The following is a 27751-nucleotide window of genomic DNA, read 5'->3' as shown; positions in this document are numbered from 1 at the left end:
GGGAGGCTGAGGCAGGAGGATCACTTGAGCCCAGGAGTTTGAGGCTGTAGTGCACTGTGATTCACCTATGAATAGCCACTGCACTCCAGCCTGGGCAACATAGACCCCATCTCTTAAATACACACACACACACACACACACACACACACACACACACACACACACACAGGCCAACACCCCCAAAATTTCTTATTCATTAGGACCAAGATAAGGGTCCAAGAATTTGCATTTCTAGCAAGTCCCTGGGAGATGCTGCTAATTCAGAGACCTGTTGCATAGACTAAAAAGTTGGCTACCAATCCATCCTCTACCACTCATGTGATCCTACTTAGTTTTTACCTGAGGCGGGGCATAGTGGCTCACGCCTGTAATCCCAGCACTTTGGGAGGCCGAGAGGCACGGAACACAAGGTCAGGAGTTTGAGACCAGCCTGGCCAATATGGTGAAACCCCATCTCTACAAAAATTAGCTGGGCATGGTGGCATGCACCTGTAGTCCCAGCTACTTGGGAGGCTGAGGCACAAGATCTCTTGAACCCGGGAGGCAGAGGTTGCAGTGAGCCAAGATTGCACCACTGCACTCCAGCCTGGGCAACAGAGCGAGACACCGTCTCAAAAAAAAAAAAAGAAAAGAAAGAAATTTTTACCTGAGCTTTTAATGGTGGCTGTCCTAGCCCTGGCAGAGTTGTGGAAATATTCCTCCACTGATCTAGGCTCCAATTTAATCTAGTGGGATCATTTTCTCAGTATGGGAGTGTCTGAAACTTGATTCTGTTTCAATTGAACTATTCATGAAGCTTCTGAGTTCAGCGTGGGAGTGGGGAAGGGAGAGAGCTACCAACCACTCTCCTTTTGTGGGAAGAGGTTGATAAAAACAGAGGCTGCCAAGAGATGTACTTGAGTAGGAGGAGACTGCCCTGGCAACAGGTGAATGTAGCCTTGGATATCCGCTCTCAGAAGGTAAGTAACTACCCACATTGCCTTCCTGGTGGAGTTTTCACTGGGAGAAATTCCAAGAATTCTTCTGAGTTTAATAGCACCTTGCTATGAACTTGGGAAATCATGGGGAAATGACTGAAGGAAGTAAAGAGCATTATTATTATTATTATTATTATTATTATTATTATTATTATTATTATTATTAGAGGCAGGATCTTGCTATGTTGCCCAGACTGAACTCATACTCCTGGTCTCAAGCAACCTGTCTGTCTCAGCCCACAACCTTTTTCGTTAAAGCTTTTTATGAAAAGTTAAACTTTCATCTGAGAAGGGATGTCTTGAGCATAGTCTCTTTTTGAGAAAAGTTGGAGGGACCTCTGATTAGTCCTATTAGCCAAAAAGTGTCTTTGATTTTAAAGATTATAGTAAAAAAAAGCTGCATTATTGTGTTTCTTCACCATCATCTCTCTCTTTGCACTAAACTTATGGCCAGGAGAGAAAAACTGGGTCTTTTTAGTATTTTGGTCTTCTTCAAGAATGGCAGGGCATTGCAGGTGGGAAGAATGAAGTGATCTGGAAAAGGAACAAAGAGAAAGAAAAAGGTAATGGATCTTTCTGGAACTGAAAGTGGAATTGATGTTGCCAAGGATTCGTAAATGCCATTATTCTGATTCTTACTTTAGTAGGTCCAAATTTGACATAAACCAATAGCTTCACACCACACCTCCTTTCTCCTACTGTAATCCCAGGAAGTGCTGCTACTCATCTCAAACAAAACAAAAACCTTAAAAGCCACTTAAAAAAAAAATTCTAGGACAGGTATTCTCTTTGGAAAACAGATTTTAGCTCTACCATTTTTGAAAGTGTATTTCTCAGGAAAAGCTATTTTGCCTAAGAAGTAAATTTGTTGTGACTTTTCCACCCATTTTGAAAACATTTTACCAAATTTTTTTTTGGTAAAAAAAAATTTTTTTTTTTTTTTTCCAGCGCCTAGGCTGGAGTGCAGTGGCGCGATCTTGGCTCAATACAACCTCTGCCTCCCAGGTTCAAGCAATTCTCCTGCCTCAGCCTCCCGAGTAGCTGGGACTACAGGCGTGCACCACCATGCCTGGCTAATTTTTTGTACTTTTTAGTAGAGACAGGGTTTCACCATGTTGGCCAGGCTGGTCTCAAACTCCTGACCGAAGGTGATCTCCCCCTACCTCGGCCTCTCAAAGTGTTGGGATTACAGGGGTGAGCGACTGCAACTGGCCCTAATTTTGTATTTTAAATCTTTTATTCTTTCCTTAAAGAGAGACCCCCATGTTGTATAAACTTTGGGCCATACAAAATCTGAATCACTGCATATGAAAATGAGTAAAAAATATGCATGGCATACTTAGAAACAAAACAGCATTTTTCTTTCTAATAAGAATGTATTTTATTATTTATTTATTTATTTATTGAGACAGGGGCTTGCTTTGTCACCCAGGCTGGAGTGCAGTGGTGTGATCATGGCTCACTGCATCCTTGACTTTCTGGGCTCAATCGATCCTCTCACATCAGCCTCCTGAGTAGCTGGGTGGGACTACAGGTGTGTGCCACCACGCCAGGCTAATTTGTTTTTGTTTTTGTGTAGAGATGGGGTCTTGCTATGTTGCCCAGACTGGTCTCAAATTCCTGGGCTCAAGCAATCCACCCACCTCAGCCTCTCAAAGGGCTGGGATTATAGGAATGAGTCACCGTGCCTAGCCAATCTCACTCTACTTCTGAATTCCAGTCCCACATTTTAGCCTCCTGAGCATATTGTATCAGTGCATTTAAATTCAGCCTACCCCAGACTGATTTCATCCTAGTACCTTAAAATATCTGCCACTCCTCTAAGCTCAGTGGCTCACGCCTGTAATCCCAGCACTCTGGGAGGCCGAGGCAGGCAGATCATGAGGTCAGGAGATCGAGACCATCCTGGCTAACTCGATGAGACCCCGTCTCTACTAAAAAATACAAAAACTTAGCCAGGCGTGGCAGCGGGCACCTGTAGTCCCAGCTACTCAGGAGGCTGAGGCAGGAGAATGGTGTGAATCCAGGAGACAGAGCTTGCAGTGAGCCGAGATCACACCACTGCATTCCAGCCTGGGCGACACAGCGAGACTCTGTCTCAAAAAAAAAAAAAAAATGCAACTCCTAAAATAAATAATTCTATGAATGGCATCATTTCTCTTTCAGCTTTCCAAATTCAAGCTCAAGAGTTTTCTTTATCACTTCCTTCTTCTTCCCACTACATGTCCATTTAATTTCTAGGTCGTCACAAATTCTCTTTCACAATCTCACATCCATTCTTTCCTTTCTGTTACTCACTGTGTTATCCTAGCCCTTGTTTCCCCTTGTTGAGACTGCTAAAACTCCTCTTGTTGTTTTCACCCTATAGTGTGTGATAGCTCCAATACATTTTACGCACTCTTGCCAGTTATCTTCCTGAAGTATGGCTTTGATCATTTAGCTGCCTGAATTCAACAAGTATGAACTGTTGTACACGCTATGTGCCAGACACCAATAGAGATTCATATTAATTCATTCATGTAGGTGTATTAAATACATAAAATATGCCAGCCCTCCCCAGGCACTGAAGCCGTGCTATGAATGGGACAGACACCTAGAGCTTACATTCTAGTTAGAATCAGTGGGATACACAGTAAGATATGGCCCCTGCTCCCAAAATGTTTATCTGCTCAAAACCTTCCATTGCCTCCCGATACCTGAAAGAACAAAATTCAAAGTCCTTGCCCTGACTTTCAAGGTTCAGTATGGTCCTATCTTAAGCAACAGAAGTATAGTATCTAGATGAATAATCTTGAGTTTGCATGCATCTTGTATTCTGTATCGGGCACCACATTTTAAAAGGAATATAGACACACTAGAAAATCTTCAGTAGAAAAAGGGTAGAGTGGTAGACCACATCCTCTGAGAAACCAATCAAACGTACTTAATAGCTATTTTTAAATTACTGAAACTCTTGTGTATGGAAAAGATAGGTGTTGCCTTATACAGTCCTAAGTTAAAAGTGAAGTTGTACTAAGAAGACAGATTTGGCTCAAGGTAAAAAATTACTGCCTTCCAGAACCTTCTGAAATAGACAGCCAGGAGATAGTCAGTGCCCAGCCCCTGTCACACAAGGAGCTCAAGCAGGGGCTTTACAGGAATGATTAGAAGGTGGTACAAAATCACCTTTAAAGTTTCTTTCCAATGTGAGATTTTATTTATTTATTTATTTATTGAGATGGAATTTTGCTCTTGTTGCACAGGCTGGAGTGCAATGGCACATTCTTGGCTCACTGCAACCTCCGCCTCCCAGGTTCAAGCGATTATCCTGCCTCAGCCTCCCAAGTGGCTGACATTACAGGCATGTGCCACCACGCCTGGCTAATTTTGTATTTTTAGTAGAGACGGGGTTTCTCCATGTTGATTAGACTGGTCTTGAACTCCCAACCTCAGGTGATCCACCCGCCTCGGCACCCCAAAGTGCTGGGATTACAGACGAGAGCCACCGCGCCTGGCCCAATGTGAAATTTTATACCCTTCACTTTCATGCATTGTGAGTTCTGCCATATTAAATTAAGCATCATTTTCCAAAAAGCTTCAGTGCTTCCTGTCTCCATCACTATTCCTTTATTTGGAGCGCTCTTTTCTTGTTCCAAATAGAGCTCAGCCATCACCTCTACAAAGACTTCTACAACTAATACCACTCCCAGCTGAGTTTATTAATCGATGAAGGCTGTACTGTTCATACCCTACGCCCAAGAGAAGCAGCATGTTCCTTCTGACATTGGAGTTTCCACACTGACAAACATTTCCCACAGGAAATGGATGTTTGCCCTGTAGAAACTCATATTGATAGAAGAATATCAGGTTAATTGTTACCTCATGTATGCTACACATTCCTGCCTATCTGATATTTCTTTTCTTTCTTTTCTTTTTTTTCTTTTTTTGTGAGATGGAGTCTCGCTCTGTCGCCCAGGCTGGAGTGCAGTGGCAGATCTCAGCTCACTACAACCTCCGCCTCTCGGGTTCACACTATTCTCCTGCCTTAGCCTCCCGAGTAGCTAGGACTACAGGCACCCGCCACCATGCCCGGCTAATTTTTCATATTTTTAGTAGAGACAGGGTTTCACTGTGTTAGCCAGGATGGTCTCCATCTCCTGACCTCGTGATCTGCCCACCTTGGCCTCCCAAAGTGCTGGGATTACAGGCGTGAGCCACTGCGCCCGGCCTTATCTGATATTTCTAACACAAACATCTAATGATGTAATTTTCATGTTTACAAAGCTTTCCAATGGCTCCCCACTGATTACAAAGCTGAGTCCTGAGTGTTTAATATGCAACACAAGGTCCCTTGTGAGCTGCCTTTGCTACCAATCCTATCTGTTCAGTAAAATATATCTCAAAGGCTTACTGAACAATTGCTGTTTCTCAAACATACTATATTGTCCTCCCTTAAACCTTCATATCTTTACTTGGAATATCTTCTTTCCTTCTCCCCTTTCCCACTTTTAGCTGCCAGATAAACTCATTCTTAGCCCTCAATTCAATTCATGTGCTGGCCTCTTCAGTAAAACCTCCCTTGATTCTTCCCTTTGGGCTTCTTTCCCACTTTACCCAGCAAATTGCTTTGGAATTATTTGCTTTCAGGAAGTACATATTTTTTTATTTTTCTCTTTAACTTTATAAGATTCAGACAGTTTACTTAGTATAAAATTATACTAGAAATTTGTGATAAGGAGAATAAATGAAAGGAAATCAAAGAAAGATGAAGTCTCTTGAAATGCACTAATTGAGAGAAGGTGGAAAATTAATAAAATATTCAGGCTGAAGAAGTCTAGTGAGATCTGCAAGTGCCAGGGTAAAACAAGATGTCCTTTTTGAGGAATGTAATGATGAATAATGAGAAAATATGTGCCTGAAGTCATAAAGATATGTCATATTTTCTTCTAAAGGTTTTTAAGTTTTCCTTTTACATATAACTAAACGCAATTTTTAAAATAAATATCCTATTTTCCAGTATCTTATTGAATAGTTCATGCTTTTCCTGTGACCAACAATACCCACTGTGTTATAATTCAAGTTTCTGTAAATGTGTGATTTGCCTCTGGGCTCTCTAGGGGTATCTATGCCCGCCTACCTACCCCGTTGTCATAAACCCTATAGCTTTATAATAAACCTTGATTGCTGATAAGGAATATCTCTCTACCCTATTCTTTTTCTTCAGAATGTCTTCTTCTTCTTTTTCTTTTTTTTTTTTTTTTAATTGAGACAGGGTCTTGCTTTATCATCCAGCCTGGATTGCAGTGGTATGAAATGAACTCGGCTCACTGCAGCCTGAACCTCCCTGGCTTAAGAGATCCTCCCACCGCAGCCTCCCAAGTAGCTGGGACTACAGGTGCCCACCACCAGGCCCAGCTAATTTTTGTAGTTTTTGTAGAGATGGGGTTTTACCATGTTGCTCAGGCTGGTCTTGAACTCCTGACCTCAGGAGATCTGTCAGCCTCAACCTCCCAAAGTGCTAGGACTACCGGTGTGAGCCACCATGCCTGGCTTCTATCTTCTCTATCCTTGAGCCTTTGAGTTCCTACATATGTTTAAGAAAATTGATTTGTCAGTTCTGTCAAAAAATCCTGATGGGATTTTGGTGGAGTTGCATTGTATCCATAGATCAATCTGGGGAGAACTAACTACTATGCTGAATCCACAAACATAGTATATCCCTTCATTTACTTAAGCGTTCTTTAATGACTATCAGTAAAGTTTGGTAATTGTTTCCAAACTGGTCTTATTCAACTTTTATTAAACTTATTTTTAAATATCTTACGTATTTTAAATGCCATTGTAAATGATGCTTTTTTAAAAATTACATTTTCTTGTGTGTTGCTGGTATTTAGAAATATAATTGACTTATGTGTCTTATCCAGCCACCTTGCTAAGCTCTAATTGTCTCATATTTTTCTTTAGACTCATCTGCGGGCAATGACGTCTGTGAATAGTAAACTTTTGTTTTCTTCTTTTTCAATCCTTTTTTTTTCATCTTATCTTACTGCACTGGCTAGGACTTCCAGAATTATGTTACATAAAAGTTAATATAGTGAACATTTTTGTCTGGTTCCTGATTTTAAAAGGAAAATCTTTCAACTGTTGCCCATTAGGTAGTAGGGTTGCTATAGTTTTTTTTGTTGTTGTTTGGACAGGCTGTCACTCTGTCACCCAGGCGGGAAGACAGTGATGCTATCATGGTTCACTACAGCCTTGACCTCCGGGCTTCAAGTGATCATCCCACTTCAGCCTCCTGAGTAGCTGGAAGTACAGACATGCACCATCTTGCCTGGCTAATTTTTAAATTTTTTTAGAGAGACAGGTCTCACTATGTTGCCCCAGCTGGACTCAAACTCCTAGCCTCAAGCAATCCTGCTGCCTCAGCCTCCCAAAATGCTGGGATTACAGGTATGAGCCACCATACCCAGCCTATACATTTTTTATGGATACCCCCACTTATGCCTAGTGTTCCATTATTGGAACCCTAAGCATGTGGGAGTTATTTATGTCCTACTGCTCAAGGTCATCACCAAGGTCTGATTGCAAAAATTCAAAAAATTGCACCCTCGGGCATAAATGGGTTAAAGGAGCTCCTTTCTATCCCTATTTTGCTAAGAATATTAACATAGGTGTTTTATATTAGTATCATTTTTTTTCTTTTTTTTAACCAGAGATGGGGGTCTCACTATGTTGCTCAGGCTGGTCTCGAACTCCTGGACTCAGGCAATCCTCCTGTCTTGGCTAGTATTAAGTTTTATCAAATGCTTTTTCTGTAATCATTGAGGAAATTTTTTCATTTAATCTATATATTAAGTGTCACTTACAGGTTTTCTCATGTAAACTACCCCTGCATTTCTGGGAAAAACTCAGCTTGGTATTTGTGTCAATCAGGATTTATTTGCAGGGAACAGAAACTTTCTAGTTATTTAAAACAGAAGTAGGATTCTTAGTTACACATGACCGAAAAGCCCAACTCAAATGGGATTAAAGACTACAATGGAAAAATATGAATTTGCTGATTATAGGGCACAAGATTTTATAGATGTTCAATAAATCAAGCTTGTTAATTGTATTATACAAATATTCTATATCTTCACTGATTTTTGCCTCGTCAACCTATTAATACTTGAGAAGAATGTGTGTTCTATCCACCATAATGGTGGTTTATATCTATTTCTCTCTAGAGTTCTATTGCTTTCTTATTTATCTTAAGACTGTTTTATTAGATGCATATAATGTATTTATTTATTTATTTTATTTAGCGGGTACAAGTGCAGATTTCTCACATGCATATATCAATGTGGTAAAGTCTGGACTTTCAGTGTACCCATGTAGGTACATATAATTTAGAACTGTTATATCTTCCTACTGAATTGAACCCTTGATCGTTATTTATTAATCCTCTCTATCCTTAATAATGCTTTTTGTGGCCGGGCACAGTGGTTCACGCCTGTAATCCCAGCATTTTGGGAGGCTGAGGCGGGTGGATCACCTGAGGTCAGGAGTTTGAGACCAGCCAGGCCAACATGGTGAAACCCCACCTCTACTAAAAATAAAAAATTAGCCGGATGCGGTGGCACGTGCCTGTAGTCTTAGCTACTCAGGAGGCTGATGCAGGAGAATCACTTGAACCAGGAGGAAGAGGTTGTAGTGAGCCGAGATCGCGCCACTGCACCCCAGCCTGGGTGACACAGTGAGACTCCATCCCCCCAAAAAAAACATATATATAAATATATATGTACACACACACACACACACACACATATATATAATGCTTTTTGTATTTAGTTCTATTTTGTCAGATATTAATATAGCTCCTCAATTTTATTTTGGCTAGTCTTTACCAAATATGCCTTTTTCTATCCCTTTTATTTTCAACCTTTCCATGTCTTTAAATTTTAGGTGAATTTTTAAAAAATAGACTATAGCTAGATTGGGGCCAAGACCAAAGAATGGATGTTTGTTATTTTTTGTCTGCCCAATATCCAACTACCCTTCCTGTTTGGGGAAATCTTTTTTCTTTTTTTTTCTTTCTTTTCTCTTTTTTTTCTTTTGTGTGATGAAGTCTCTTTCTGTTGCCCAGACTGGAGTGCAGAGACGTGATCTCAGCTCACTGCAACCTCCACCTCTCAGGTTCAAGTGCTTTTCCTACCTCAGCATCCCAAGTATCTGGGATTATAGGTGCGCACCACTACGCCCAGCTAATTTTTGTATTTTTAGTAGAGATGGGCTTTCACTATGTTGACTAGGCTGGTCTTAAACTCCTGACCTCAAGTGATCCACCTGCCTCGACCTCCCAAAGTGTTGGGATTACAGGCGTGAGCCACTGCACCTGGCCATGAAGAAATCTTTCTTTACGTGAATCTGTCAGAAACAATTCCCACTGCGGAGGCCTAGAGAAATCAAATATTCCCTCTTCCACCCTCTGGCAGCCAAGGTGTTAGTGCATGACTCAGCCTTGACCAGTCAGATGCTCTAGCCAGAGACTAGAATATTGAGTGACACAAAGATGACACAATTTATAATTCAGCCATGCCAGAGGCAGCAGTATCCAATGACAGTAGCAGCAGTGCTCGGCAACAGCAGTGTCCGGTGGTGGCAATGTCTAATGCCAGCATTGCCCTAACCACACTTTTCCTGTGCTCTCCCTGGCTATGGTTCCTGATGGCTGGCTTCTCTTGATTTCTGTCTGTTTATAAGACTAGTTCTCTTTCTGAGAGCTATCTGACCTCTTTATAATAAATATATTTTCTGTTTAACGGAGAATCCATTCCTGTTGCTTGCAAACAAGAATCCTCAACTGATACAAAAGTGTTCTTTTTTCCTCTGAAAAGGAGCAGCAGAGATGATAGGTAGGGGGAATATGTGAGGTTTGAATTTGCTGGAGCCATTCTTGATACCGTAAAGGAAGCCAAACTGGGGATTAAATCAACATAGAAGAAAGGCAGGGTTAAGAAAAGCCATAGACACATAAAGGCAGAACCCTGATACTTTGAATCACTGGATTCAGCCATAGCTAAAGGTAGTCTCACTCTGGACTTTTTGGCCATATGAGTCAATAAATTCCATTTTATTTTCAAGTCTCATGTGAGTGGGCTTTTCTGTCACTTGCAATCAAAAGCATCCTACCTGATACCTTTCTGTTCTGCCTGTGAAAAGGAATCCCTCACTTAATTCTGCAAATAGGCTTTCAGCCGCTATTCTACTTCTCTTCTTTCTTTCCTAGTTGAACTTCTCATAAATGATTTAAAATCTTAGTGTCTTTATTTCCTCACTGCCCTTTGCTGCTTTATCCACTAAAATCTGGATTCCTTCTTTACTACTCTAACACTATTTCCTTTTAGATCACCAGTAGTCTCCTCCTGTCTTAATTCAGTGCCAACACCATATCTCAAAGTCATTCATTCATTCAACAAAGTTTGACATACCCACTTTAGAAATATATAGGGCTACATTCATTCATTGAACAAATATTTATTGAACATCTAATATAGCCCAGACTTTTAGGATAAACAAATTCTGTATGATCCCTACTCTCATAAAGGATTACAATTTTATCAGCCAGTACAGACTAAAGTAATATAATAAATTATAGTGAATATTACTGAAAGATCTCCCTAGAAAATTAATATTTAAGCAAAGCCTAGAAGTTGAATATAGAGGGAAGAGAATAACACAAACAGAAGGTTAAAGGAAAAGGCTTGAAGGCAAAGGGGAAGAGAGGGGCATGCAAAATTCATGGAACTGTGAGAAGCCCACCATTGCCAAGTCAGAAAGTACAAGGGACAGAGAGGTAAGAAATAAGGTTAGAATAAATTGTCAAGAGCCTTGGAGCCCCATTAAGACAGTGGGAAGCTGAAAATGGATTTTGATCAGATGACTGATCAATTTGCATTTATTAAAGATCACTTTGTGGTTTGGAGGGGAATAAGAGTGTTTTCAGGAAATCAGAGTGTATTTACAGGAGTCTGGCATTTGATGGCCTGGAGTACAGAGGTGGCTGGAAAGAAACAGAGAAGAAAATTTGTGTGAGAAATATTTTGGAAATAGGCCCAAAAGAATTTTTTTTTTTTTTTTTTTGGAACAGGGTCTCACTGTCGCCCAGGCTGGAGTGCAGTGGCACAATATTGGCTCACTGCAATCTCTACTTCCCAGGCTCAAGTGATTCTCCAGCCTCAGCCTCCCAAGTAGCTGGGTCTTTAGGCATAAGCTATCACACTGGCTAACTTTTGTATGGTTTGTAGAAATGGGGTTTCTCCATGTTGCCTAGGCTGGTCTCGAACTCCTAAGCTCAAGCTATCCACCTGCCTCAGCCTCCCAAGTGCTGGGATTACAGGCATGAGCCACCACAGGCCAGCCTCCAAAAGGATATTAATAGATACAAGGAATGAGAAATAGCTGCAATTTTGAATGCAAAAATGCATATGACCTTGTTCTGAAAGAGCACTGTAGAAAGGACAAGATACGTAAACAACGTGATATATCTGTAAATAATATATATATACACCCAAAGGGTGGTACAAATATTTACCAATATTTCCATACTTTTTAGCCATTGGGAGGAACTCTGGACCACTTTTCTCTCATCCTAGGTCTTAGGACAACTTCCTTGCAATTCTCTGGCAAGGTACAACTCTGTACCATAATGACCACAACTCATGATATTGTTTCACAGAGCAGTTTAGCTCTGCATCATCCCAATTAACTCTTTACCAAACAAGATTTTAGCTTTGCTTGTGTGTAACCAAAACACCCATTAAACCACTTTTCAAAACAAATCTATTGGCTTTTTTCTATTTAAGAGATGTGGTCTTGCTTTGTTGCCCAGGCTAGTCTCAAACTCCTAGGCTCAAGCAATCCTCCCAAGAAACTAGCACTATAGATGTAGGGTTTTTTTTTTTGTCTTTCTAGAATGATGTTCAGGGCACTTTACCTCATGATGTGCTTTTTATAGGTTTCTCAGAAATTCCCCCATTGTGGTTATTTATCTGCAGATACCTCAGAGTCAATCTCCTTCTTCCGATTGGTCTTTACAATGCTGAGTCTAATATGTTTACCTCTAGCCACATTCTGTTAAAGTAACTTCATCCTAAGTTGAATTCCACCTAAGAGGAAGCCCTCTTTGGTGGAATCTTCTTTTATATGACCTCAGACTGGACCCTATCTGTGGAGTCCATATCTGGCCCTCAAGATTTAAAAAATCTCCCTTACTGGCCGGGCGTAGTGGCTCACGCTTGTAATCCCAGCACGTTGGGAGGTCAAGGTGGGCAGATCACGAGGTCAAGAGATCGAGACCATCCTGGCCAAGATGGCAAAACCCCGTCCCTACTAAAAATACAAAAATTAGCTGGGTGTGGTGGTGCCCACGTGTAGTCCCAGCTACTCAGGAGACTGAGGCAGAAGAATTGCTCAAACCCGGGAGGCAGAGGTTGCAGTGAGCCGAGATTGTGCCACTGCACTTCAGCCTGGCCACAGAGCAAGACTCTGTCTCAAAAAAAAAAAAAAAAAAGAAAAAGGAAGAAAGGCAGGGCGGGGGGGCCCGGGCACGGTGGCTCACGCCTGTAATCCCAACACTTTGGGAAGCCCAGGTGGGCAGATCACGAGGTCAGGAGACCAAGACCATCCTGGCTAACACAGTGAAACCCTGTCTCTACTAAAAATACAAAAAAAAAAAAAAAAAAAAAATTAGCTGGGCATGGTGGCAGGCGCCTGTTGTCCCAGCTACTTGGGGGGCTGAGGCAGGAGAATGGCATGAACCCGGGAGGCGGAGCTTGCAGTGAGCTGAGATCACACCACTGCACTCCAGCCTGGGCGACAGAGCAAGACTTCATCTCAAAAAAAATAATAATAAATAAATAAATAATTAATAAACTCCAAAAAGTCCAAGCATGGTGGCTCACGCCTGTAATCCCAGTGCCTTGGAGGGCTGGGTGAGAGGATCACTTGAGGCCAGAACTTCAGCCTGGGTAACATAGCAAGACCCCCATCTCTACAAATTTTTTTTAAAAATTTTAGCCAGGCATATTGGCATGTGCCTATAGTCCTAGCTACTTGGGAAGCTGAAGCAAGAGGATCACTTGTGCCCAGGAGTTCAAGGCTGCAATGAGGCATAATTGCACCACTACACTCCAGCCTGGGTAACACAGTGAGACTCTATCTCTATTTTTAAAAATTTAAAAATTTAAAAATTCCAAATAGATCAGGGATCTAAATGGAAAAGAATGAAACCATACAAATAGTAAAAAAAGAACATGGGTGCATTCTATAGACTGAATGTGGAGAAAATTTTTCTAATAATGACTCAAAATTCAGAGGTAATAAAAAAAAATTTCATTATGTTAAATAAAATTTTTTTTGCATGGCAAAAATATGCACCACAAACAAAAACAAAACATGGCCTGATGCAGTGGCTCATGCCTGTAATCCCAACGCTTTGGGAGGCCAAGGTGGGCAGATTACTTGAGGTCAGGAGTTTGAGAACAGCCTGACCAACATGGTAAAACCTGTCTCTACGAAAAATACAAAACACCAGCCAGGTGTGATGGTGAGACGTGAAGCTATCTGGACTTCCTGGGTGGAGTGGGGACTTGGAGAACTTCTCTGTCTAGCTAAAGGATTGTAAACACACCAATCAGCGCTCTCTGTCTAGCTAAAGATCTGTAAACGCACCAATCAGCACTCTGTAAAAACGGACCAATCAGCACTGTGTAAAATGGATCAATCAGTGCTCTGTAAAATGGACCAATCAGCAGGATATGGGCAGGGCCAAATAAGGGAATAAAAGCTGGCCACCCGAGCCAGCAGCGGCAACCTGCTGGGGTCCCCTTCCACACTCTGGAGGCTCCGTTCTTTTGCTCTTCTCAATAAATCTTGCTGCTGCTCAGTCTTTGGGTCTGCACTACCTTTATGAGCTGTAACACTCACCGTGAAGGTCTGCAGCTTCACTCCTGAAGTCACTGAGACCACGAACCCATGGATAGGAAGGAACAACTCCGGACTGCCACCTTTAAGAGCTGTAACACTCACTGCGAAGGTCTGCGGCTTCACTCTTGACGTCAAGCAAGACCACCAACCCACTGGAAGGAAGAAACTCCAGACACATCTGAACATTGGAAGGAACAAACTCTGGACAAACCATCTTTAAGAACTGTTACACTCACCGTGAGGGTCTGCAGCTTCAGTCTTGAAGTCAGTGAGACCAAGAACTCACTGGAAGGAACCAATTCCAGACACAATGGTAGGCATCTGTAATCCCAGCTACTTGGGAAGCTGAGGCTGGAGAATCACTTGAACCCAGGAGGTGGAGGTTACAGTGAGCTGAGATGGCTCCACTGCATTCCAGCCTGGGCCACAGAGCAAGACTTTCTCAAAAAAAAAAAAAAAAAAAAAAAACCCTGACGAATAGTGAGAAAATATTTGCAATATATATTATATATGAAGGGGTAATATCCCTAGTGTATAAACAATATTTAAAAATCGTGGAGAGAAGCAGACCACACATTCAATAGAAAGAGACAAAATACATGAACAGACCATTTACATAAAATATATAACTGTTAAGAAAACAATTCCAGGTTGGGCATGGTGGCTCACGCCTGTAATCCAAAGTGGGAGGATCACTTAAGTCCAGGAGTTTGAGACCAGCTTGGGCAAAATGGTGAGATCTTGTCTCCAGATAAAAATAAATTAGCTGGACATGGTGGCATGCACCTGTAGTCCCAGCTCTTTGGGAGGCTGAGGCAGGAGGATCCCTTGAGCCCAGGAGGTTGAGGCTGCAGTGAGCCATGATCATGCCACTGCACTCCAGCCTGGGTGACAGAGTGAGACCCTGTCTCAGAAAAACACAAAAAGAATGAAAACAATCCCACTTAAGATAACAAAAGAATAAAATGGGAATACATTTAACAAAAGCAATGCAAAATGTATTCTTTGAAAGCTACAAAACATTGTTGAAAGAAATTGAGAAGACCTAAGCAAATAGAAAGATACCCCATGTTCACGGATCAGAAGACTTAATATTGTTAAGATGCAATACTCTCCAAATTGCTCTACAGATTTAAGACACACAATCTGTATCAGAATCCCATCTGATTTGTTTGTAAAAACTGACAAGCCAATTCTGAAATTCATACAGAAACTCAGGGACCCTGAATAACCAAACACTCTTGAAAATGAAGAAAGGTGGGGTGCTCACATGTTGTGATTTCAAAACACTACAAAGCTACAGAAATCAAGGCAGTATGATATTGGTGTAAGGTTAGATATACAGATAAACAGAATAGAATTGAAAGTCTAGAAATGTTATCTATGACCAAGCAATTTTCAATCAGGGTGTCAGGAACATTCAATGGGGCTGGGAGCAGTGACTCACACCTGTAATCCCCAGCACTTTGGGAGGCCGAGGTGGGCAGATCATGAGGTCAGGAGATCAAGACCATCCTGGCTAACACAGTGAAACCGTGTCTCTACTTAAAATACAAAAAAAAATTAGCTGGGCATGGTGGCGGGCACCTGTAGTTCCAGCTACTTGGGAGGCTGAGGCAGGAGAATGGCGTGAACCTGGGAGGTGGAGCTTGCAGTGAGCCAAGATTGCGCCACCGCACTCCAGCCTGGGCGACAGAGTGAGATTCCATCAAAAAAAAAAAAAAATTCAATGGGGAAATAATAGTCTTTTTAATAAATAATGCTAGAGGTTGAGCACGGTGGCTCACTCCTGTAATCCCAGCACTTTGGGAGGCTGAGGTGGGCAGATTACCTGAGATCAGGAGTTCAAGATTAGCCTGGCCAACATGGTGAAACCCCGTCTCTACTAAAAATACAAAAATTTGGCTGGGTGCGGTGGCTCACGCCTGTAATCCCAGCACTTTGGGAGGCAGAGGCGGGCGGATCACAAGGTCAGGATATTGAGACCATCCTGGATAACACAGTGAAACCCTGTCTCTACTAAAAATATTTTTAAAAAACATTAGCCAGGCGTGGTGGTGGGTGCCTGTAGTCCCAGCTACTCGGGAGGCTGAGGCAGGAGAACGGCATGAACCTGGGAGGCGGAGCTTGCAGTGAGCTGAGATGGGGCCACTGCACTCAAACCTGGGCAACAGAGAGAGACTCTGCCTCAAAAAAGAAAAAAAAATTTGCTGGGCATGGTGGCACACGCCTGTAATCCCAGCTACTCGGGAGGCTAAGGCAGGAGAATTGCTTGAGCCCAGGAGACAGAGGTTGCAGTAAGCCAAGATCGTGCCACTGCATTCCAGCCTGGCCGATGGAAATGAATGAGATTCATCACCTGTAAGAGGTAAGTAGGAAAAGGGTGGAAAGGATGAGATGTGGGTGAAATGGAATGGAAAGAATGGTTGGGGAGGGGTGATACTTCTTTGAATGTAATTTTTGTATAGTTCTGGTAACTATGTTAATATATCACATACTCAAAAAAATAAAATAAATGCAATAATAGTAGGGGCAAAAACTCTAAAAATGGAATATAAACAAGACAAAATGACAAAAAAGCAGACCACTCTGTCCCATAAACTGCAGGGAACATATATCAAGCTTGAAGGGAAAGCAGTCAGCTTTGGTATTTTCCCTCTGTACACCTTTCTCCTACAGAGTACAGAGGGAAAATACCAACATTCCAGCAACTTTCCGCAAGAAAACCTATTGCCTCTTTACTCTCAACCCTTTTTATCCCCTCAAGGTGAATACTGAACTAAACATTTCAAAAATTGTCTAGCTACTTGCTCTGCAATGCCTGGTTATCAGATTCCTCTTTGGAACACAGGGCTCCTGGTATCTATTGTTTTATTTTGGCCTAAATTTATAGCACAGCTGTAATTGAAACAGAAATATTCTCCTTTTAATAACCTGATGCGTCTATTCTGCCAGTCTCTATGTTTTGTTTTGAAAATCTGATCATTCTGTAACAACAACATATTTTATTAAAAATCACCCTTCTGTTAAGTGATGGGGCTTTTTCTTTTCTTTTTATTGTGGTGTGGGGGTTGCGTATATAATTTTATAAGTACTTTTGTGCATGATCTGTCCCCCCTCTTCCCACCCCTGCAGTCCTCTTAAGAGAGGCCAACAGCCTTTCCCTGCCTTGGATTCTGAAGTGTTCCTGTTTGTCTTAACCTAACCCTGGCCAGACGTTCTCCTTGATTATTAACTTTTTTTTAATTAAAAGATACCAGTATGAGATGAAAAAATAAAATAAAATAAAAATAAAAATAAAAATCACCCTTCTGGCCAGAAGTGGTGGCTCACGCCTGTAATCCCAGCACTTTGGGAGGCTGAGGCAGGTGGATCACGAGGTCAGGAGTTCAAGACCAGCCTGGCCAACATAGTGACACCTCGTCTCTACTAAAAATACAAAAAATTTGCTGGGATGGTGGTGGGCGCCTGTAATCCCAGCTACTCGGGAGGCTGAGGCAGGAGAATTGCTTGAACCTGGGAGGCAGAGGTTGCAGTGAGCAGAGATTGTGCCATTGCACTCCAGCCTGAGCGACAGTGTGAAACTCCATCTCAAAAAAAAAAAAAAAAAATTGCCTTTATGGAGAGAGTGGGATGTCCAGCTTCAGAGTGGTAACCTACGTTGCACCAGTGATGAAAAAGAGAATTAAATATGGGTGATGTTGAGAAAGGCAAGAAGATTTTTGTTCAGAAGTGTGCCCAGTGTCACACCGTGGAAAAGGGAGGCAAGCACAAGACTGGGCCTAATCTCCATGGTCTCTTCAGGCAGAAGACAGGTCAGGCTGTTGGATTCTCTTACACAGATGCCAATAAGAACAAAGGCATCATCTGGGGAGAGGATACACTGATGGAGTATTTGGAAAATCCCAAGAAGTACATCCCTGGAACAAAAATGATCTTTGCCGGCATTAAAAAGAAGGCAGAAAAGGCCGACTTGACAGCTTATTTCAAAAAAGGTACTAATGAGTAATAATTGGCCACTGCCTTATTTATTACAAAACAAATGTCTCATGAATTTTTTATGTGTACCATACTTTAATAGAGCTTATACACCAGAATTCAGATCATGAATGACTGACAGAATATTTTGTCAGACAGTCCTGATTTAAAACTAAGACTGGCTTGTGGTTAAATGAATATGTTCAGTTTTTGAATTTTAATAGTAATTCCAATTCAGTAAATGCTATCGCTGTTTACCCCTTCTAAAGATATGATTAGACTTTGTTAGTAATGTTAAACTTTTCACAAAGATGGTGAGTACCATCTTCAAACTTACTGGAGATTGGTTTTATATTTAGATTTATATAACTGGTTATGTGAATATATTTAAATACTGGAGAAATTCCTTCACTGTCTCAGAACCAAGCAAGATTCACCTGTGTTTTGTGTCCATAAAGGCAAGGGTTGAAGATAAATAAGGTAGTAATGTCTACTTTATATTTTTGGCCTTAACTATGCCAATCTAATTTAATTCCCTGTATTTAAAATGGTTCCTTTTACTTATTGAAAGGCATTTTAGTGTGCTTTGTGTGTAATATCAAAGATTATTTAACATTTCTCACATTTTATAGATGATCTATAAGGTCACATGCTTTTAAAATAGTAGCAAGTTAAACTTCACTCTTGAATGTTTGTCAAACTAAGTTATAATTTAGGATTGTCTTTAAACAGCCATTCAGAAACATAAAACTGTAGAACTGCTATGTATTTTTGATTGGGAATGATGCTTTTGCCAACTTAAAAGGATTAAAGTAGAGGAGATATACAGAAATTTTAAAATTATGTGTGATCATAAGACTTAAGATAATTAGAAAGAAAACCACACACACACACACACACACACACACACACACACACACACACACACACACACACACACACACACACACATCACCCTTCATAAGGAACTTGCAAAATCTGCCCATTCTTTTTTTTTTTTTTAGGCTGAGTCTCATTCTGTTACCCAGGCTGGAGTGCAATGGTGCAATTTTGGCTCACTGCAACTTCTACCTCCTGGATTCAAGTCATTCTTCTGCATCAGCCTCCCAAGTAGCTGGGACTACAGGCACACGCCACCCTGCCCAGCTAGTTTTTGTATTTTTAGTAGAGACGGGGTTTCCCCATGTTGGCCAGGCTGGTCTCGAACTCCTGACCTCAGGTGATCCCCCCAACCTCGGTCTCCCAAAGTGCTGGGATTATAGGCGTGAGCCATGGCACTCGGCCTTATCTGCCCATTCCATCTGCACATCTGGGAGGAGTCCAGGGGGTGGCATAAAAACCCAGTGTAAAAGACATGAGTGCAACTTACCCTGTTGCCCCAGAATTGTGGTCAAGTCTTATTGAAGGCACAATACTACTTATAATCTAAAGAAAGCTGCAACAATTGGAGCCAGAACCTCTTCCAAATCTCATGAGAAGATGGTGTAGTCAATCGTATCTCCACCAACTCCCACCCCTTGTCCCACCACAGTATATATAAAGAATGAGGCCAGGTGCAGTGGCTCACGCCTATAATTCCAGCACTTTGGGAGGCCGAGACGGGCAGATCACGAGGTCAGGAGATCGAGACCATCCTGGCTAACACAGTGAAACTCCGTCTTTACTAAAAATACAAAAAATTAGCTTGGTGTGGTGGCAGGCACCTGTAGTCCCAGCTGCTCGGGAGGCTGAGGCAGGATAATGGCGTGAACCCAGGAGGCGGAGCTTGCAGTGAGCTGAGATTGCACCACTGCACTCCAACCTGGGCGACAGAACGAGACTCCATCTCAAAAAAAAAAAAAAAAAAGATGAACTGGGGCCGGGTGTAGTGGCTCATGCCTGTAATCCCAGCACTTTGGGAAGCTGAGGTGGGCAGAGGGTTGCTTGAGCCCAGGAGTTTGAAACCAGCCTGGGCATCATAGTAAGGCCTCGTCTCTACAAAAAATTTAAAAATTAGCCAAGCATGGTGGTGGGCACCTGTAGTCACAGCTATCCAGGAGGCTGAGGCAGGAGGATCACTTGAGCCCAGGAGGTTGAGGCTGCATTGAGCTATGACCATGCCACTGCACTCCAGCCTGGGTGACAGAGTGAGACCCTGTCTCAAAAACAACAACAACAACAAAAAGAATGAACTGGGAGGGCAACTGGGAATTCTCATTATTGGCATTATGGTATGTATAAAATTTGTGATGAGAAGCAAAGATAAAAGTACTTCCCCTTCCTCCCAAAGCCAAAGATGAGGGCATGCCAAGAGAGACATTGGTACAGTTGGTGACACCAGCAAGGAGAGACTAACAACATTTAATTCCCTAGATGGATGCTTTAAACTGTAGAGCCTGCCAACCCACTCTGTTCAGGTTGGAGTAAAGCATGATGTGAGTTTTTAACCTGTGCAAACATAAAAAATCATGTCAATTTCTTGGCTAGAGAGTTCTGAAAGTGGAAGGCCCACTGGAATAATCTTTGCTGGCAGGGTTTATAGGTACCTTGGTGGAGTATGCCTAGGAAGAAAATGTGGCCAATCCCCCCAACCCATCACAGTCTGGCAACTCCCCTTGAAGGACTTCAGGTGTCTCCGAAGGAGCAGTGGGAGATGCCAGGAGACCACTGTACCAAGCCATGGGATATCCAACCTGAGTTTAGGTTGGGAGAATAGAGGATAAGCAGCACCATTTGAAGGGGTCTTCAATGACAGAAAAGTCCAGAATGAAGATAAATGCTACTCAGAAAACTATAAACATTCTTCACTCTGAAACCACCAGATCTAGTAGGACCAGGTCACCTACTCACAGTTGGCTACAGCTGATTCATTAAATAGAGAAACACTTCACATTTTCCCCTTCCTTTCTTCCTGATCCAGTACAATGCAGAAGAAGAAGAAGCCTGAAAAGGGAGAAGAGCTATAGAACTCTGAATCATCTATAAGTTTAGGAATTTAAAACTGAACTAAGGTTTTACAAAAACCAGCTGTATTAAGATATAATTCACATATAATTCAACCATTTCAAATGTACAATTGAATGGTTTTTAGCACATTCACAGAAATGTTTAACCATTACCACAATTGTAGAACATTTTTATCACCTCCAAAAGAAAACCTGTATCATTTAACTTTCACCCCTCATCCCCCACCTCCAGCTCTAAGCAACCACTAATCTGTCTCTATAGATTTCTCTATTCTAGTCTTACATGTGAATGGAATTATATAATATGCTGGGGGCGTTTGTGACTTGTTTCTTTCACTCAGCTTAATGCTTTAAGGTTCATCCAAGTAGTATGTACTTCCTTTTTACGGCCAATAATAGTCTATTGTGTAGACATACCACACTTTGCTTATCCATTTATAAGTTGATGGACGTTTGGGTTGTTTCTACTTTTTGGCTATGATGAATAATGCTGCTACAAACATTCTTGTATAAGTTTTTGTGTGGTCACGTTTTCATTTCTCCTGGGGACAGCCATAGGAGTGGAATTGCTGGGTCATATGGTGGCTTTTTTTGTTTTTTGTTTTTTGTTTTTTTTTTTGAGACGGAGTCTTGCACTCTTGCCCAGGCTGGAGTGCAGTGGTGTAATCTTGGCTCACCGCAAGCTCCACCTCCCGGGTTCACACCATTCTCCTGCCTCAGCCTCCCGAGTAGCTGGGACTACAGGCACCTGCCACCATGCCCGGCTAATTTTTTGTATTTTTAGTAGAGATGGGGTTTCACCGTGTTAGCCAGGATGGTCTTGATCTCCTGACCTTGTGATCCACCCGCCTTGGCCTCCCAAAGTGCTGGGATTACAGGCGTGAGCCACCGCGCCCGGCCGGCTTTTTTTTTTTTAGACAGTGTCTCACTCTGTCACTCAGGCTGGAGTGTAGTGGCGTGATCAAAGCTCACTGCAGCCTCCCAGGCTCAGGTGATCCTCCCCACTCTGCCCCCCAAGTAGCTGGGATTACAGGTGTGCGCCATCACATCCAACTAATTTTTGTATTTTCTGTAGAGAGGAAGGTTTGCCATGTTGCCCAGGCTGGTCTTGAACTCCTGGGCTGAAGTGATCCTCCACCCACCTTGGCTGCCCAAGGTTCTGGGATTATAGGCGTGAGCCACCATACCTGGTCGGTAACTCTTATGTTTAATAATTTTAGGAACTTCCAGACTATTTTCCAAAGTAACTTCGCCACTTTACATTCCCACCAACAGTCAATGAGGGTTTCAATTACTTTATACCCTTGTCAACACTTAATCTGACTTGATTCTAGTCATCCTAGTGGGTGTGAAGTGGTATCTCAAAGTTTTGATTTCCATTTCCCTGGTGACTAATTATGTTGACCATTTAAAAAATGTGTTTATTGGCCATTTGCATATCTTCCTTATGCAGAAAAAGAAATTTCTATTCAGATCCTTTGCCTAATTTTTAATTGAGTTGTTTGTCTTTTCATTGTTTCGTTGTAACTTTGGTTACCAGGTCTCTCTCTGTCACCCAGGCTGGAGTACAGTGGTGTGATCATAGCTCACTATAACCCTGAACTCCTGGGCTCAAAGGATCCTTCTGCCTCAGCCTCTCCAGTAGCTAGGACCACACACACATGCCACACACCTAGCTAATTAAAAAAGAAAAAATTAAGAAACAAGGTATCTCGTTACTACCCAGGCTGGTCTCAAACTCCTGACCTCAAGTGATCCTCCCACCTCATCCTCCCAAAGTGCTGGTCAGGCATAAGCCACTGTGCCCAGCCCATTTTCTTGATAATAATCTTCTTAAAGTACAAAAGTTGGCTGGGCACAGTGGGTCACGCCTGTAATCCCAGCACTTTGGGAGGCCGAGGTGGGCAGATCACCTGAGGTCAGGAGTTCGAGACCAGCCTGGCCAACATGGTGAAACCCGATTCTACTAAAAATACAAAAATTAGCTGGGCATGGCGGGGGTGCCTGTAATCCCAGCTACTTGGGAGGCTGAGGCAGGAGAATCGCTTGAACCTGGGAGGCGGAGGTTGCAGTGAGCCGAGATCACACCATTGCATTCCAGCCTGGGCAACAGAGCAAGACTCCTTCTCAAAAAAAAAAAAAAAAAAAAAAAGTACAAAAGTGTTGACCAGGCACAGTAGCTCATGTCTACAATCCTAACACTTTGGGAGGCTAAGGAGGGCAGATCTCTTGAGTCCAGGAGTTTGAGACCAGCCTGGGCAACATGGTGAAACTCCATCTCTACCAAAACAAACAAACAAAAAACAATTAGCCAGGCATGACGACGTGCACCTGTAGTCCCAGCTACTTGGAAGGTTGAGATGGGAGGATCAATTTAGCTTGGGAGGTCAAGGCTGCAGTGACCCCAGACGGCACCATAGCACTCCAGCCTGGGTGACAAAGTGAGACCCTGTCTCAAAGAAAAAAGTTTTAAATTTTGATGAAGTCCAGTTTCTCTCTTTTTTGTTGCTCGTGATTTTGCTGTCATATCTAAGAATCCTTATATTTAGGTATTTGATCCATTTTAATTTTATCTTTGTATGTGGTGTGAAATTGTTACCAAAACACCAGGAGTTCGGTCTAGGTCCTGCTGCTCACCACACAGAAAGATGAGCAATACCTGCCACTGAGATGACAGGTATTGCCAGAGAAGAAGGCTTTACTCAGGTGCTGCAGCAGAGGAGACCGGAACTCAGTCACAAATCCATCTCCCTGACCAACTAAAATTAGAGGTTTATATAGCAAGGAAGAAATGTAACAATGTGTAGGAAAACAGGAACGCAGGAGGCCAAGAAAGCACTTGTGACCAATGAGGGGTCTTGCACTTCATTGTCAGGATGGGATGATCTGGTTGAGTTTCAGTTCCTTGATACTTTTTTTGAGAGGCCTGGTGGTCCTTTCCTGAAGAAGGAACTCAACATAAAACAAATGTAAGTTTTAAGCTTTAAGACCAGAAGGTCAATTTCTTTTTCTTTTTTCTGTTTTTTTCTTTCTTTCTTTCTTTTTTTTTTTTGAGATGGGGTCTCCATCTGTCGCCCAGGCTGGAGTGCAGTGGCGTGATCTCAGCTCACTGCAACCTCTGCCTCCCAGGTTCAAGAAATTTTCCTGCCTCAGCCTCCTGAGTAGCTGGGATTACAGGTGTGTGCTACCACACCCAGCTAATTTTTATATTTTTAGTAGACATGGATTTCGCCATGTTGGCCAGGCTGGTCTCAAACTCCTGACCTCAGGTGATCCGCCCTCCTCGGCCTCCCAAAATGCTGGTATTATAGGCGTGAGCCACCATGCCCAGCAAGAAGGGTCAATTTCTGTTGAAGCAAAAAAAACTATGGGACTATTGGGTCCATTTCAAAATAAGGGTCTAACTTAATTCTTTTGCATGTGGCTATCCAGTTGTCCCAGCACCATTTGTTTTCTTTCCTCACTGAATGTTCTTGGTACCCTAGTTAAAAATTACTTGGTCATAGATACATGGGTTTATTTCTGGACTCTCAATTTTTTTTTCTTTTTGAGACGGAGTCTCGCTCTGTCGCCCACGCTGGAGTGCAGTGGCATGATCTCGGCGCACTGCAAGCTCCGCCACCTGGGTTCACACCATTCTCCTGCCTCAGCCTCCAGAGTAGCTGGTACTACAGGTGCCCACCACCACGCCCGGCTAATTTTTTGTATTTTAGTACAGACGGGGTTTTACCGTGTTAGCCAGGATGGTCTCTATCTCCTGAACTCGTAATCCGCCTGCCTCGGCCTCCCAAAGTGCTGGGCTTACAGGCGTGAGCCATCGTGCCTGGCCATAATTTTTGTATTTTTTTTTTTTTAGTAGAGACAGGGTTTCATTATGTTGGCCAGGCTGGTGTTGAACTCCTGACCTAAAGTGATCCGCCTGCCTCGGCCTCCCAAAGCGCTGGGATTACAGGTGTGAGCCACCGTGCCTGGCCCTGGACTCTCAATTCTATTCCATTGATTTGTATGTCTATCTTTGTACCAGTACCATAGTTTTGATTACTGTAGCTTTGTAGCGAGTTTTTGAAATTGGGAAGTATGAGTCCTCTTACTTTGTTTTTCTTTTTCAGAATTTTCTTGGTGGAGTAAGGTTTTGGGTTTGTTTTTTTTTTTTCCTATTTTCCTTATGTAATTTTTTTTTTTTTTTTTTTTTTTTGAGGTGGGGTCTCGTTCTATTGCGCAGGCTGGAGTGCAATGACTCGGTCTCGGCTTACTGCAACCTCCGCTTCCTGAGTTCAAGCAATTCTGCCTCAACCTCCCGAGTAGCTGGGATTACAGGTGCCCGCCACTACACCAGGCTAATTTTTGTATTTTTAGTAGAGACGGGGTTTCACCATGTTTTCCAGGCTGTTCTCGAACTCCTGACCTCTAGTGATCTACCTGCCTTGTCTTCACAAAGTGCTGGGATTACAGGTGTGAGCCACCGTGTCCGGCCTGTAAGTTTTAATAATTGAAATTGATCACTTCTGGGATATACCTGATTTTTCATGAAGATATGAGAATGACAGCACAATTAAATGTAGTGATCAGAAAAAATAAAACAATTTCATATTCATAGCCAGTGAGTTATACAACAACTAGGTACAATAAGTACTCTTGGAATTTGAAGTAATCTTAGAGGAGGATTTTGACTTAACACAGAATTCAGATGTTTAAGACAGTTTTACCTGGATCTTAGGGGACAAGGCAGGCCCACCTGATTTCTAGGTTATATACATTTGCTCACGTTCTGCCTTGGAGTAATTCTTCGGATATTTTATACTTGTGTGTATGGTGTATCTTGTCAGTCATCTATATTAATTGTATCAGTTTTGTAACTGCTTCTTAAGTAAATCTTGCTGATATTTTTTCAACCCTTGGTCCCTTTTTGGTTTTTCACAGTGTTATTAAGAAAACACATACACAAACAAACCAATAAGCCTGTTTTATCCTCCTTTGTCTAGGAATATGACAAATCTGAAGCTATACCTGAGGAAGTAGCTGGAGCTGGACAACAGTAACAAGGTGCAAGTCCCCATGGAAGATTCAAGCCTGTCCAGCAGTGTTGATGTGGACAAAGGCTTTGCCATTGCCTTTGTTGTTCTTCTGTTTCTGTTCCTAATAGTGATGATTTTTCGGTGTGCCAAGCTGGTGAAGAATCCCTACAAGGCCAGCTCCACAACCACAGAACCATCTCTGAGCTGAAGTATAATAAAACCTGGTAGACTCCCCCAAGCAAGAGATTTGAAATCTGTTATACACACTTTATATTATTTCACCTCCCTGTTTCTCAGCCTTCTCACTCTTGCATTCCACAACGAGATGAAACACAAGCCAGTTTGTATTGTTCCTGTTCAGGGAAATGGCTACTAAAGTGAGATAGAGGTTGAATTTATTGGCTAGAATAAAGCCATGGATTTTAATTCTTCAGTGCCTAAGGTCCTTAGGATGGGACAGTGGGCCATAATTTTATGATGTAATGTAACATAATGTCATCATGCTTGGTAAGGTCCACCTGAAACTAGAAGGTCACCTAGACGTGGCAGACTTGAATGATCCCTTTAGTTATGCAAATGTAGGCTCAGCAGAAACCAAATGTCCTATAAGAAGAGTATAACCAGATTGTTTTAGTGTGTGAAGTTTTATAAAATCTGCTGTTCTTAAGTGGGCAGAACTCTCTGGTAGAAGGGGACTAATTTGCTGTGGGTGAATTCCTTAATCTCTCTCATCCTAAATTTCCTCATCTATAAAATAATATGTAGAGGTTTGAATGAGGGCCCCAGAAAAGATATATCCGTGTCCTAACCCCTGGAATGTGACCTTATTTGGAAAAATGGTCTTTGCAAATATAATTAAGAATCTCAAGATAAATTCATCCTGAATTATCTAGGTGAGTCTTAAATCCAATGACTCCCCTAGAGATTCTGGTACCAGTATGGTCTTACTAACACCTTGATTTTGGACTTCTGGCCTTCAGAACTGTGAGAAAATAAATTTCTGTTGTTTTAAGGCATGCGGTGTGGTAACTTGTTATGGCAGTCATAGGAAATTAATACATAATATATGATGATGCAGATGATGGTCATGATTCTGATCATCATCCCAGCGATCTTTTTTTCTTTTTGAGACGGAGTTTTACTCTGTCGCCCAGGCTGGAGGGCAGTGGTGTGATTCCAGCTCACTGCAACCTCTGCCTCCTAGGTTCAAGCAATTCTCCTGCCTCAGCCTCCAGAGTAGCTGGAATTACAGGCACCCGCCACCGTGCCTGGCAAATTTTTGTATTTTTAGTAGAGACAGGGTTTCACCATGTTGGCCAAGCTGGTGTCAAACTCCTGACCTCAAGTGATCCACCCACCTTAGCCTCCCAAGGTGCTGGGATTATAGGCGTGAGCCACTGAGCCCAGCCCCCAGGAATCTTTTAAGAGCAAAGGGAAGAAAATCATAGCCCTTACTCTCCAAAGTCTGAAGTTAGGGGACTTTGATAGAGTGGTGTGGTGTATGAGCCAACTGGCAGGGAAGCTTTTAAGAGAATTCACTAGAAAGAAAGGGAGCACCTAAATTGCTGAACAAGACTCAATGTGGGTTTGGCTGAAGAGGATTGGTTTTAGTATAGCAGTTGATGGTGAATCAAAGCCCTCACATCCAGCCACGATGGCCTAATATTCTAGTCAACAGTAACCTAGCATATGAGTATGAACTGAGAGCCATAACCTTGGAATCTAACTGGGAGGGTATCACTCGGGCTTATGCAGTGACTTGGACCAGCAAGCAGCCACTTCAGTGGAGACATGTATCCATGGGACCAAGCTGGACTGGGTTTTAACAGCAATACCACATAGTATAGAGACACAACTCTAGCCATGCACTGTTAGCACAGACCTGATCATT

The 27751-nt window shown here is 42.3% G+C and overlaps 2 protein-coding genes across 2 annotated transcripts; both read left to right on the top strand.

Moving 5' to 3' along the window:
- Positions 1-781: 781 nt before the first annotated feature.
- CTXND2 (cortexin domain containing 2) lies at positions 782-26876 on the top strand. Its single transcript, XM_054474650.1, has 2 exons — positions 782-959; positions 25828-26876. The coding sequence occupies exon 2, from the start codon at positions 25901-25903 to the stop codon at positions 26066-26068; it is 168 nt and encodes a 55-aa protein (XP_054330625.1). The 5' UTR covers positions 782-959; positions 25828-25900; the 3' UTR covers positions 26069-26876.
- LOC129029732 (cytochrome c-like) lies at positions 17614-17931 on the top strand. The gene has a single exon (XM_054474546.1). The coding sequence runs from the start codon at positions 17614-17616 to the stop codon at positions 17929-17931; it is 318 nt and encodes a 105-aa protein (XP_054330521.1).
- Positions 26877-27751: the final 875 nt, after the last annotated feature.

The sequence above is a fragment of the Pongo pygmaeus genome, chromosome 1 (genome assembly GCF_028885625.2).
Source record: "Pongo pygmaeus isolate AG05252 chromosome 1, NHGRI_mPonPyg2-v2.0_pri, whole genome shotgun sequence".
Taxonomy (NCBI): domain Eukaryota; kingdom Metazoa; phylum Chordata; class Mammalia; order Primates; family Hominidae; genus Pongo; species Pongo pygmaeus.
The sequence above is the reverse complement of the archived record's forward strand: the minus strand, read 5'-3'. Positions and strand labels throughout refer to the sequence as shown.